General features: G+C 40.4%; 1 protein-coding gene across 1 annotated transcript in view; it reads right to left on the reverse strand.

Moving 5' to 3' along the window:
* Positions 1-14,849, reverse strand: part of LHX4 (LIM homeobox 4) — a 66,420-nt gene that overhangs the window by 42,576 nt on the left and 8,995 nt on the right. The window contains exon 2 of the mRNA XM_077278203.1: positions 1,948-2,119. Within this exon, the coding sequence (XP_077134318.1) occupies positions 1,948-2,119 (172 nt within the window). The remainder of the gene's footprint in view (positions 1-1,947; positions 2,120-14,849) is intronic.

Raw genomic sequence — 14,849 nt, forward strand, 5'->3', positions numbered from 1 at the left:
TGCCTCTGATGATAAGGAAACTGCTGAAAACTCTTCCTGAAAGGACAAGAAGATTAGAGTTTAAAAAAACACAGAGCGAGATCTATAGCCCTTACTGGAACAATTTTACAGCCCATTCACAGCATGAAAGTTTGGGTCACCATTGACTTCTATGGGGTTCAGATTCAGGTAGAGTTCTGCTACCCAAGCTGAACTTTGAACAAATGTCTGGTCAAACCCCAAGAACCAAAACATCCACGGGTCCGCTCATCCCTAGCAATGGCCATTCCCCAAGCCACTGAATGGTTGCCTTTTAGTCAGCGAGTGTAGTCCCCAAGAGTAGGGAACGTAAGAGCTAAAATAAGAGGGAACAAGATATTGTTTTATTTTTTAGGATTACTATTTCACTGTTTATCGGCCATGTGAGAGCTTTCATTTACCCATTGATGATGACTGAACTTAGGTTTGATAAAGTGTTGTGTGGTCTTGTCATTGGGGCCCCCCATGTAGCATATTATCAAGGTACAAATAACTATAACATTTGGTTTTATACAGGAAGGTGCCTAAATAACAGTGCTGTAATCTGGTGATTATGAAAATTATTATTATTATTTTGCATTGCTTTATAGCACCATCATATTCCTCAGCGCTTTACATTCATTGTCATCACTGTCCGCATTGGGGCTCACAATCTATATTCCCCATCAGTATGTCTGTGGAGTGTGGGAGGAAACTGGAGAACCCGGAGGAAACCCACGCAAACACGGGGAGAACATGCAAACTCCTTGCAGATGTTGTCCTTGGTGAGATTTCAACCAAGGACCCGAGCGCTGCAAAGCAACACTGCTAACCACTGAGCCACTATACAGTCCTAACCACTGAGCCACTGTGCTGAAAATGATACACAATAAACAATACTAATAAATACCTCCATACAGTGCTCAGATAGTAGACCCATTCTTAAAGGGGTTGTCCAGGACTTACACTGATGGTCAACATTTAGGTCATCAATATCTGATTGGTAGGGTGCAATACCCGGCACTCCCTCCAATCAGCTGTTCTCAGTGTCCACGGCGTTTGGTAGTGCTCAGTTGCAGGGGGGCACAGCACCGCTACGCCAGTGGTATAGTGGCGGCAGCCGGGTACTGCACCTGCGCCCCCTATTGATACAAAGAGGGGCAGATGTGCAGTACCCAGCTACATCTACTCTACCTTAGCGGTGCAGCTCCGAAACTGAGCACTTCCATCAGACATTGAAGACGTATAATATAGGCCATCAATATAAAATTCTTGGACAACCCCTTTAAGGTAAACTAATAACAAGGGTATATAATTAATATAAGGATTTTTAGGGGAGCATTAAACAACTTATGTAAAAACATTACTCTGCTATGGGTAAAATAATGCCGCACTAAAAATAAACCATCCTACTAAAAATGCCATAAATATTGGGGATCACAACTAATAGACGACCACGAGGAACAGGTTTTGGACCCATTAAACACCTTCTGATCACAGCAGTCTGGGTCCGCCAACCCAGGGGCTATAGGTGTAAATTCTTCACTTGTTATGGCGCCTGCACCATTTACCCCATAACTTTTTGTACTTTTCTCTACATTATGCTCTATATAAATACACTAACAATACGGTCGAGATAGAACGGTTCATGTAATAAAATGAAGAAATGGACAAGAAACCACTTCCAAAATGAGCACATGGACAAGAAACCACTTCCAAAATGAGCAAATGGACAAGAAACCACTTCCACCGTATGCAATGCAGGCGATACATACACAAGACAAACATATTTCAAATAAATTACATATATCTTCATTTTCAGAGAATTACAATTAGTAGGATTTTATGTCAAGGAATAAGTGGACGGTTTATAATAGAGTTTGACTTTTTCCATCCACTCCTGTATAAATCTCCAAAAATGCTGAAACGTAATGAAGGTTTTGGACTCACTTGAAGAAGTCGTCTTTACAGTAAACATTTCCAGCCCGAGAGAAGCAGCGTTCGGCCAGGGGTACCTGGCACTCGCAGCACTTAAGGCACGCGCTGTGCCAGTGACGATCTAGAACCTTCAGGATGAATTTATCCAATATGTGCTCGTTACATCCTGAGCAGCGAGGGATCTCTGTGAGAGTAAAGAGAAAAGACAAGAAGCCATCAACGAATAGGCAATAATACATCACTAGATTTACTGCAATTCTTCACACTGTCAGTACAGAGACGTGCCCAAATCAATTTCCCAAAATTGTAGCAACTTGGTCCCCAAGAATTGCTTTCCGGGATTTTGGTTTCTGGGTGGTGGAGAGGGGGGAAAGTGTTTGAATTTTATAATCATGCAAATCAATTAACACAAGATTAATATTCAAACTCCAAAATTCAAAATAAAGTGGCTTGCCAAAGTATTATTATTATTTATTTATATAATAAATAATAATTATATTTATTATAATTAGTGGTTTATATTATATAAACCATTAATTCCATGGTGCTGTACATGAGAAAGGGGTTACGTACAGGGTTATAGATATCGTTTACAGTAAACAAGTTTACAGTGACAGACTGGTGCAGAAGGGAGCGGACCCTGTCCTTGCGGACTTACATTCTACGGGAGTAAAAGTATTCCCCACCTTTGGCATTTTTCGTGTTTTGCTACCTCACAACCTGGAATTTCACAGTTCTTTTAGGGTTTGTATCAGTTCATGTAAAGAACATGCCTACAACTGTGAACATTTGGCTTTAAATTTTATTCTGAAGCAAACAACAAATAGAGGTGCTTCTCACAAAATTAGAATATCATCAAAAAGTTAATTTATTTAAGTTTTTCAATGCAAAAAGTGAAACTCATATATTATATAGAGTCAATACAAACAGAGCGATCTATTTCAAGTGTTAATTTCTATTTTATTTCTGTTAATGTTGATGATTATGGGTAACAGCCAATGAAAACCCCAAAGTCATTATCTCAGTAAATTTGAATAATTAACATAAAATTCACACAAAGGCTTCTAAGCATTTAAAAAAGATCTCTAAGTCTGTTTCAGTAGCTCCACAATCATGGGGAAGACTGTGGACTTGCTCTCAGTAAATTAGAATACTTTATAACACCAGCTTGAAAAATGGTTTTAAAATCCAAAATGTTGGCCTACTGAAATGTATGTTCAGTAAATGCACTCAATACTTGGTCGAGGCTACTTTTGAATCAATTACTGCATTAATGCGGCGTGGCATGGAGGTGGAACTGCTGAGGTGTTATGGAAGCCCAGGTTGCTTTGATAGCAGCCTTCAGCTCGTCTGCATTGTTGGGTCTGGTGTCTCATCTTCCTCTTGACAGTACTCAATAGATTCTCCATGGGGATAAGGTCAGACGAGTTTGCTGCCAATCAAGCACAGCGACACTGTCATTTTTAAACCAGGTATTAGTACTTTTGGCAGTGTGGACAGGTGCCAAGTCCTGCTGGAGAAAGAAATTTCCATCTCCAAAAAGCTTGTCAGCAGAGGGAAGCATGAAGTGCTCTAAAATTTCCTGGTAGACGGCTGTACTGACTTTGGTCTTGATAAAACACAGTGGACCTATACCAGCAGATGACATGGCTCCCCAAACCATCTATCAAGAACCCTGCTGCAGACTTACAGCAGGAGTCTGTGCATGAGATACAGAAGGACAGGGGGGTGAGAGAGGAGCGCTGCGGTGAGCGTACCTGCAGGAGCGCGGGACCTGAAACATGTGACCACAGTGGTGGAGCCAGACGCCGAGTAGCAGCAGTGACCAGCTAAACCAGAGAGCAGTCTGAACGTGCCGAAGTCAAGCCAGGAGGTCGATGAAGTACTAAAGAGTGAGACGCTGAGAGTGGTCAGGACATAGCAAAAGGTCAGGCAGACGAAGATAGCGATGCAGTACAAACGGGGCAGACAGGAGATTAGTAAGAGTACCAAGCCGAAGGTCAGGGCCAGAATCAGACAGTAAGCATGGAATCACAAAGCAATGCACAGAACGAGAACACGGACCGGATCATACACGAGAAGGCAAACGGACTACACAGTATGCAAGTACACCAGGGGGTCAGACACAGCCAGAACAGATCTATCACTGACAAGGATCCCCAGATGATGGCGGGTAAATATAGCCCTCCCCAAACCAAAAGGATGCCATATAAAATTAACCCTGAGAGGACAGGGAAGGAACCCTGTCCACAACCATGACAACATCACTGATTGTGGAAACTTCACACTAGGCCTCAAGCAGCTTGGATTGTGGCCTCTCCACTCTTCCTCCAGACTCTGGGACCTTGATTTCCAAATGAAATGCAAAATTTACTTTCATCTGAAAGCAACAACTTGGACCACTGAGCAACAGTCCAGTTCTTTTTCTCCTTGGCCCAGGTAAGATGCTTCTGGGGTTGTCTATTGGTCATGAGTGGCTTGAGACAAGGAATGTGACACTTGTAGCCCATGTCCTGGATACATCTGTATGTGGCGGCTCTTGAAGCAATGACTCCAGCAGCAGTCCACTCCTTGTGAATCTTCCCCAAATTATTAAATGGCCTTTTCTTAACAATCTTTTCAGGGCTGTGGTTATCCCGTTTCTTGTGCACCTTTTTCTACCACACTTTTTCCTTCCACTCAACTTTCATTAACCCATTACTTGCCAAATTAAAATTTTTACAAGTACGGATTTTTCAGAAAAGGGCGTCCCAATATTCAATTAAAAATTACAATGACATGATTTCCTGTTTTGAAAACATTCATTTTACAAACACAACACAAAAAATTGGACCTAATTATAAAATCTTAGTTGCTAGAAGCTAAAGATTAGGAGTCCCCAAAAAAGGACATTGGTAGATAATGGGTTAATATGCTTGGGTACAGCACTCTGAACAGCCAGCTTCTTTAGCTATGACCTTTTGTGGCTTACACTCCTTGTGGAGTGTGCCAGTGATCGCCTTCTGGACATCTTTCAAGTCAGCAGTCTTCCCCATGATTGTGGAGCTACTGAAACAGACTAGGGGACCTTTTTAAATGCTTAGGAAGCCTTTGCAGGTGTTTTATGTTAATTATTCTAATTTACTGAGATAATGATGCAGCGCCCCAGAGTCCTGGTCGTTGCAGTAATGTCGCTCTGCCGCTAAGGGGAGTGATGTTACGTCTGATGGCACTGAAGGAGTTCATCTGACCAGGTATCACAGACACCAATACATTTCACAGTCTGGCCTCCAGGGGGAGCTAAGGGTACTATTCATTAGGCCACTCCTCACACTCTGGTAAAACTGGGGGTTAGGCAGGAAGTTAGATCAGAAAGCTGACTGGGTTGGAACCAGGCAACACCTTGTGGCAGAGGGTGTTGCAGGGGAAGATTCAGAGGGGTCCCTGTCAGGGGTGGGATCCTGACAGAGGCCTAGCGAACAGAGAGAACGTTACGGGACCGTGCCTGCACTGGATAGCGGCGGTGCCCTAAGAAAGGACAAGAAGCGAGATTTATTGTGCTGAGTGAGAAACGAGATCAACGCAACAAGGAGAATACCAGTAGGAGTCGTGCTGTAAGACGAGGCAACATCCTACTGAGGCACATAACCGGTGGCCGGAACGCCGAGGAAGTACTAGGTTCCAAGCCAGACTTCAAACCTACGGCAGGACAGTCAGTTAGAGACGGGCTGTCTCACGAAGAACACCTAGGAAGACACAGGGGGGTAACAACAGGAGTAAGGCGACGCTAGGGTCTCGGAAGAACCTCCGAGCCTCCCCGTCATACGGGTGTGTCCTTACCATAAGATCTGGGGGGACGTGGAAGAACATCAGAATCGAGTTGTGAGGGAACACGAGAAACAGACACAACAGTTGTGGGGACTATCCCGTAAGCACAGCAGGGTAGGACCACAACACACAAGTGCTAGAAGGTAGGCACAGATTTCCACCTGCAAAGGGGACTCTGGAGGTGCCATTGGACCGGCCGGACTTGCGCAGCCCAGTTAACCGTATTCCGGACTGAGGACCTAGAAGCCTTCAGTAAAGAGGTAAAGAGACTGCAATCTGGTGTCCTCGTTATTCACCGCGACCTGCACCACACCACAGCATCATCACCATTGAGCATCACCTTTCACTGGACGCCCTCAGCAGGGTCACGGACCGGGTCTAGCCACCGTGACAATCCCAGAACAGAGACCCAGAGGCCCGGTACCGGGTACCCCTCGGCCCTGCGGCAGTGGGGGCGCTCCAATGACTTTTGAGTTTTCATTGGCTGTAAGCCATAATCATCAACATTAGCAGAAATAAACACTTGAAATAGATCACTCTGTTTGGTAATGACTATATAATATATGAGTTTCATTTTTTGTATTGAAAAACTGAAATAATTTACTTTTTTCTGATATTCTAATTTTCTCTACAAGATCTTTACAGAACTGGAGCCCAACAATGATAACAGATATATTCGTTATCTACATTATCATTCATGTCTAGGTCTAGTGTTCTATTTATGTAAATATTTTATTATATAGCATTAAAATATTTTCCAGGGCACTCACAACATGCACTGACCGCCAGTCCTTGTCCTAATATCTATGTCATAAGCATACAGATATCCTAGAGGCATTTTCCTAGGCAGCCAAAGAGCAAACTAAGTATTCTGTATTTCAGTAAGAAAACTGAAGCTGGGGAGGATGTAAAGTTAGATGTTGCTCCATTTGGATGCAGAACTCGAATATTGGGAGTCAACATCAACAATCACCGAGAACCCACAACACCATGTATAAACCTAAATACTTTCACCAACATTTGTCATATATATGTAAAAATCAACAAACATACCTATATACACCAAAACTCAACATTTAATGTCCCTCCACTGAAATATGGTTCATCGTTATCCATGTCAACAAAGAATTCACAAGTACTCGATCACTTACAGCAATCACTGACTCGGATAATCAACAATCAGTACAATGTTTGATACATGTAAAGCACAAACTTATAAATACTGAAAGCTAAAAAAAAGGACAAACATGTTGTGCTTTTTGTCTACTAAGCAATGATAAAATATTCCGGAAGCAGAATTTATGAGACCGTAATCTGAGCTTTCCCATGGCCGTCCGGGCGTTTGCCCATAGAATGACCCATTAGAAATGATTCTGTGCTCATCAGAAGCGTTGGCCGGTCTAGACTGATTGACCACCAATTGGCCTCTATGTACAGTTGTAAATGAGCCTTATTACAGGGGAAATGTAGTATTACAAGTGACCATTTAATTTAATAATGACTGGCAGAATTTTGCTTGCTCATACTGCAGGTCCCGAGTTCTAATGTCTAAGTTCACAAGTCCAGTAATCATCCCTTAGAATGGATCCAGCAGAAATCTGTTCACAAAAAAAAGTTGGGCAGACAAAACATTTTGGTTTGGCTTGTTTTTTTTTTTTAAATCAACTAGATCCTTTTTTTTAACATTGAAGACTATGGAAAAATGGATCCTTTAGTTTTTCTTCCATTTGAAAAGGATTTTGCTTACAGTTTCATATAAATTACTACTTCACATGTTCAGTAGTAAATGTTAAATATTTTCTTTCCACCTTCAGTAAGCAAAGAAAATGGATCCTTTTCAAATGGAAGAAAAACTGATGGCTAAGTAACAGATCCGTTTTCCATAGCCTTCAATGTAGAAAAAAAATGAATCTAGTTAATAATAATAATAATTTTATTTATATAGCGCCAACATATTCCGCAGCTGTAGTTGAGATCATTTATTTATTTATTTTTAACAGAACGCAACTTTTTTTGTTAATGGATTGCTAATCTTTCAACGGATGATTACTGGACATGTGAATGTAGGCTTAGGTGAGAAAACGTTCTACCAAAATATGTAGAATACATTTTCTTAATTATTCCAAGACATTGATTGATGCTGATTATTTCAATGTGACAGATGCAATATTTTTGTTACAATGTCTATATTGATTACATGAAGTCCATCTTTCCACCATGGGACCATTTTTTATTTAAATCAGACTTTTAAAAGGGTCTCCTGTAAACAGTACAGCGGGCAACTATCTTCCCTACTTTTATTGGATACATTATGTCATAGAAACTTTTCTAGAGCAATTATAGCAAATTCAAGCGTTAACTGGCTGAACCAGGAATGTTGTAACAGTATTGCAGGAGATAAATCTTTTCAGATGACACATTGCCAATGAGTTCCTTATAGGTCCCCAGGGCAATGAGGGATTAGGATTAAGGTCAGATCATAATCTCACTCCCCCAAGATCTGCTCCAAAAGAATTAGAGGAAAATCTTCCAGACACTGAAAGATGCAGAACAGAAATACATCTTAGGAAAATGCTGCTGTTTATCTGTAAATAGGATTTTGCCTAGTATTAAATACTGTGCAGTAAGCGTATACTTTCTATGAAAGGCTGCAATATGCTAATGGATTGGCAGATTGGTGCCCATCTGTGAATGCACATATATAAAAGAGCAGAGGACACTGCGGTTACAGAAACTACGCTCCAGAGAAGAGCATACTGTCACCTGGTCACCGAGCGTTATGTCATCTGAACTTCCTATCCTGTCCTCTGTTACAACGTTCACACATTGCATTTTTCCTGCATTTTTCTGCAGGCAATACCTGCTCTGTTTGCAGTAAATAAACCGCTTAAAAAAGCAGGTTATGGTGCAATATTGTTGTATTTTTGGTGCAATTTTGCAATGTTTTTGGTGCAATTTTGCTGTATTTTTGGTGCAATTTTGCTGTATTTTTGGTGCAATTTTTGCTGTATTTTTGGTGCATTTTTGCTGTATTTTTGGTGCAATTTTGCTGTATTTTTGGTGCAATTTTGCTGTATTTTTGGTGCATTTGTGCTGTATTTTTGGTGCATTTTTGCTGTATTTTTGGTGCAATTTTGCAGTATGTTTTTTTGCATTTTTGCTGCTTTTTTTGGTGCAGATTACATGTAATTTGTCTACAGTGCGCATCTAATAAAGTTAGTTTTATTCACCATAAATGCGACAAAAGCGCAAGGTTGCATTTTTTCCAGCATTTTTTTAAATTTTCTCATTGCTTTTTATGTTAAAAAAATGCTGAAAGAATTTACATGCTGCAGATTTAAAAAAGTAGCAGATTTCCAATTAAGTCAAGGATTGAAAAAAACCGCAAGTGTGTACATGAGATGTTGGAAATCTGATAGCTTTTGCTGTTACTGTAAAAAGAAGCTTTTAATTTGCTTTAAAAAAAAAAATAAAAAAAACAGCAAAAATGCAATGTGTGATCATAGCCTTATAGAAAATTAATGGAACATTTTCCAGCCTTCATTAAAGTTTTTCCAATCAATTATTTCTTTTATTGCCAAATGCACAAACATACTATTGCCATAGTGGATAGATGTGTTATGATTTATTTTTATTATATACGGTAGGTGCAACTTATAATTTAGTTCTTATGCAAAGCACAAAAAAAAAATGTTCTGGTAATTTAATTGGTTATTCTGACAACTGGGAATGTAGTTTTCCGTTCACTCCTGTATTGGGGGTTAATTCAGAGGTGGACATTCCTGGGGCCCAACAGGTAAGGGGGCCACCTCCACCTCCAAAGCAGGGGGAATTCTGCATTATGATGAGCTATTAAAAAGGGTCCCTTATATGCTTCTTTCATGAGGACCCTCTTCTGTCTGTGTCTGCCCCTGTGTTAATTTATAGGCTGTCATGATGCCCCCCTTATACCACTTCACCCAACAAGAGCTTGGAAAGAGCCAGGGAAGAACTTTCTATTAACGCCTTTTGTTGACAAACAACACAATCATGCAGCATACAAATACCATAACCCTATAAATAAATGAGGTAAATATTTATAATCTTGATACTATTCAATTATATTTTCGGAAATTGAGCTTGCAGTTCGCAGTTTATTACCTCCTCTAGAGATGTGTGCCCCTGTCCCACCCCTTGTAGATGGAGGAGTGACACCAAGGCTGGTTTCTTTGTGCTAAGGTTGTCTCCTTCATTTCTTTACTAACCATGAGGAATAGTGGTAGGGAATAATTTCCTGATTGCTAGGCATATGCCCCTCCACTTAATCCAAGGACCATATTCCGGGTTCCAAAGCCCCAGAGTCGTTATGGCTCGGAGTCCCACCACTCAGACCGCCAGGGTTCAGCAAGTTACCACCTTTCCTTTAGATATTGGCTAACTTACAATTTTGCCAATAAGTCTTTAATGCCAGTTGCCAGTGAAGGGTGGAGTACAAGAGACTGGAGTAAGATTTGTTGGGTGAGCAATGCCCCCCTCTTTATAAATATAACGAGCGGGGGTCGCCGAGCCCATCACGCCCCCCGTCCCACCACAGCTATGCTCACCTTGTCAAAGTTTGGCAAAAATGTCATGAAAACACCAAAAGCCGCAAGTTACACAAACATTTTGCAACTTTCAAAACTTTGTTTACACCCTAAGTTTGGAGTAAAAGCCTTGATTAATCAGAGCCAAAGTCTTTTCCTTAGAAATACTTGATGAGAACAGGGTGAATATAATCTACAGACAGTTACATGGTTGAACCATCACTGCTGTGCCCTGGATGGCAAGTCAAGGAATAGATGGGAGGAACCACGGAGTTAAAGGGGTTCTCCACGATCAGAATCCATGTGTCCAAACAATTGCATATTTGTAAAACAACACAGATATGTCTCCTCCAGGGCCGGACTGGCCATCTGGCAATTCTGGCAAATACCAGTAGGGCCTGTCTGGTCGTGGGCCGCCTTGTCTGCTTCGTTGTTAGCAGAATCGGTGTTCTCCCTGATACCCATACTGTTAAGAGTTGTGATGGAGCAAAGTCGCTGACTCCGTCACTTACCCCAACAGCCACAGGTATCATTAGAAACATTGGTCTTGTAGAAAATCTTCCTTTCCTCTATACAGGGTAATATTAATAATATATCCCATCTGGTTCATGGGGACAGGGACAACATGGGCCTGTGTGATTTCACATGCCAGAACTGAATTTCAGCCCCAGTCCGTACCTGGTCTCACCCTCCCCCGGTCCAGCGCCAATTCTCTGCCGCTACTCCAGTCTCTATTTACAGGCTGCAGCAGTGATATCAAAACCACAGCGCACATCACGGCTGCAGTCAATCATCAAGCTCAATAGCCTCATGCTGCCTACATCATCAGAGCCACTGAGCTCACTGAGTGGCTGCAGCGGTGAAGTACAATCTAGTTGTAATGTTACCGCTGCAGCCTATGCACAGGGGCTGGAGTAACAGGAGAGTTGGCACTGGACCGGGGGATGGTTTGTTGTTTTTAAACTATGTAAATTTGGGCACAAGTTTTTTGTGGATGGAAAACCCCTTTAAACTAACTCTGCAGTTGGTAATGCAGCCAAGTTTGCTCTAAAGGTCCATGTACGTGGCAAAGTCACATACTGAAGCACTCCCTATGGTGGAGTATTGTACAGCCAAATTCCCCCGTCATCTAAGAGCTCGTTCATACATTGTTTTTGGACAGAAAAAAAAAACCCCAGTCATTTACAGTTACAGCAAAATTAATGGAATGGAATTAATGGTGTTTTTCCCTCCATAGAGCCTTTTTTTTAAAAACACACCATTTCAATATTTTCTTTGTTTTAACTGCAGTTGTTTTCCAATTAAATTAAAATGGGTTAGCATTAGCAGCAAAAGGTAAAAACACACACACAAAAAGCAAAGGATGCATAAAAAAATGCATCAATAATGCACCAAAAACACATAACAAATGTACACTATTTCCACTGTGGTTTTCTGCCCATGGTCTGAGTTTTTCAAGCAGAAAAAAAAAAGCTGTGTGTGAACATATCCATGGGGTGCTATAGTGAGGCACGACTGGATGGTCTCCCTTAGGGTATGTGTCCACGATCAGGATGGCCGGCGGTATCGTCGGAGCGGCAAACCCGCTTGGCGCTAAGCCCCGCCCCCTTCTGGGACGTGATGATGCCGGATGTGTTCATTGCACACATCCGGGATCATCGCACCCCTCGCATAGGGCCCTGTGATATTTCTTGCGGCGGCGCAGCGGCACCGCAAGGAACACGGACATGCTGCGATCTTAAAAGACGCGCAGCATGTCCGGAGTCGCAGGGCCGACGGATGCGTGTTTCCACGCATAGTGGACACGGGATTTCAAAAAATCCCCTCCACTATGCTGGAACATCTGGACGCTGCGTGTTTGACGCTGCGGCCCCACAGAGCGTCAAACACGCAGCGTTTCCTGACCGTGGACACGTACCCTTAGTGTTATTGCCTCCAGGAGAGAACTCTCTGTAATAATGGAGCATGCTACAGATGTTTCTCCACAGATGGACCCTGATGGTGGGTTCCCACAGGGAGGTTTTTTTTTACGCTGCGTGTTTACAAAAAAAAATGCAAGTAACTTATTTTACTTAATGGGCGCAGAAATGGTGCAGAAAATCTGCAACATCAAAAACTCACCAAAAGCTCATAGTGGGAACATGGCGTACAGCTCAGTGCACGGTACATGCGGTGTGTGCGCTAGTTACCTGTAGATGCCAAATCTATCAGGCTGGCTGTGCCATGTGGAACATCTGTGCGACACCTTAGTGTACGGGGCATTACTAGGGGACAACAACTCCCATGTCATCCACAAGGACATCATGGAGGAAGATACACAGGCGGCAGCACACAGCATGTGCATGTGAGTCATTATAGCACTATACTAGAACTTTACAGGGGTTTGGTAAAAAAGACATTTTTAGAAAATATTATCAGTCATTAAGCTGTTCTTTGCCAAATCTTTTGGTAACTTAAGAGTTAAAGCCCACAGGTCATGAAGCTCAACCTTCTCGTTATAAAGTTTTACAGAGACCAGACTTTTTATTAAGAAGTTCAGCAGCAGTTGGGACGATGTAACTTATTATTTGTAGCCCAACTGCTGCAGCACCTCTTTGAGAAGAAAAGGGCTGGCTTCATGTCAGTCACTTCTCCAGCAGCTGGGGGGGGGGGGGGGGGGTCCTACAATATATTTCTTTCTCAGATTGACAAAAAAAAACAAAAAAAAAAACAACATTTACCACTGTGAAAGGGGTTACTAGGCAATGATTGAAATGACATTGGGCAAAGCAGGCAGCACAGTGAGTATATGTGGTTTTATTGGGCAACATTGTGTATATGTAATGCTTCCTCACAGGAGACCCTACTGGAAGATTTAAAGTCCAGTTCTTATAATATATTATTACTACTTCTAGTCTATAAAATAATAATAATAATTATTATTATTATTATTATTATTTATTGTTATTATTATTACATTTATTTATTATTTCCTCCGTAAAATACCTGTATTTCCAGATAAATCCCTGACACCAGAACACTGGAATATATTGTATTATTTTCTTTCTGATTCAGAGGATACCCAGATGAAAATTACTGTAACCTCACAGAGTTGCAGTAATATGATGGTGAGCGCTAGGACTGGGCATGTGCACCATTATTAAACCATGTGATTACATCATTGCTATTGAGAGAATGAAGAAAGTAAAGCTAAATTATGTTGAAATCCTGATACATTTTCTCCATATTAACAACTAAATTATGAAACTCTCTGATAGACAAATGGATGTGATAGAGATACATATTCTATCATTACATTTATCTGTTTATTATTTTTTCTGATTGATAGATAGATAGATAGATAGATAGATAGATAGATAGATAGATAGATAGATAGATATGGGATAGATAGATAGATAGATAGATAGATAGATAGATAGATAGATATATTTGCATATAGTTCACATCAATCTAACCTATACCTACTCTATATCAGTTTTAACATTCTAATGACCTATCTAATGTTTCTATCTATATCAATCTATCTGTTTATCATCTTCTACATTAAATCAATATGTTTGTGTGATTATCAATCTAAATGAAAAAGTTTGTGTTAGTTTGGTTGTTATCTAGCCATAGCTATGTGTGTATATTTGTAAAAAAGGAACAGCACACCACTATGTGTGTATATATAGTATTTTCTTAATTACTATCCAAAAACTGCATAGAATATAAGAATATAAAGGAATATTACTTTGACGTGGTTTTAGCCTTATTGGGAGCAGTAGGACAATCATGTCTGTTAATAAAATAATTTAGAATAAATGTAGAAGATTCATAAATTAGGAAAATTGGAGTGCAAATAAATAGGAAATGATCTGATATAATGCAAACCCTGGTACACATCCCTTTTACACACATCTGATGTGTAAGGAACCTAATTGTGATCCTAGATCCTTCCTATTATTAATACAAGAGAAGATACAATAGATAATATATTATTGGTTGTACATGAATATTTACTATCAGCATATAATATAAAATTATGTGGTAATGCTCTGCAGCCTGGACCATGAATTTTTATTATGCTCTGGTAAGAAGATAAAATAAATTATATTTTAAACTCATAAAATCTTATGTAACTGTAGGGGCTTTTCTGACATTGATTTCTGTAATAAATCTCTATGTTGTGACTGTACAAAAGTTATCTGCTGCCACTATAAAGTATATAGACAATAGTCAGTATAGGAGACTGGTGGTGACACAAGAGGTAACACTGAGGTCCACAGCTCGGGGAGATACAGCCAGCTAATGGTCCAGGGGAGAAGAACAGACAGAAAAGGACAGAATAAAGAACATCTGCAACTATCTATCTATTATCTATTAATCTATTATCTATCTGTCTATTTATTATCTATGTATCTATCTATTATATATCCATGTATTATTTATCTATCATCTATCTATTATCTATTTTTTGTCTATGTATCTATCTATTATTTATCCATTATATATCGGTCTATTTATTATCTATATGTCTATTTATTAGCCATGTATCTATTATCT

The sequence above is a fragment of the Ranitomeya variabilis genome, chromosome 8 (assembly GCF_051348905.1).
Source record: "Ranitomeya variabilis isolate aRanVar5 chromosome 8, aRanVar5.hap1, whole genome shotgun sequence".
Taxonomy (NCBI): domain Eukaryota; kingdom Metazoa; phylum Chordata; class Amphibia; order Anura; family Dendrobatidae; genus Ranitomeya; species Ranitomeya variabilis.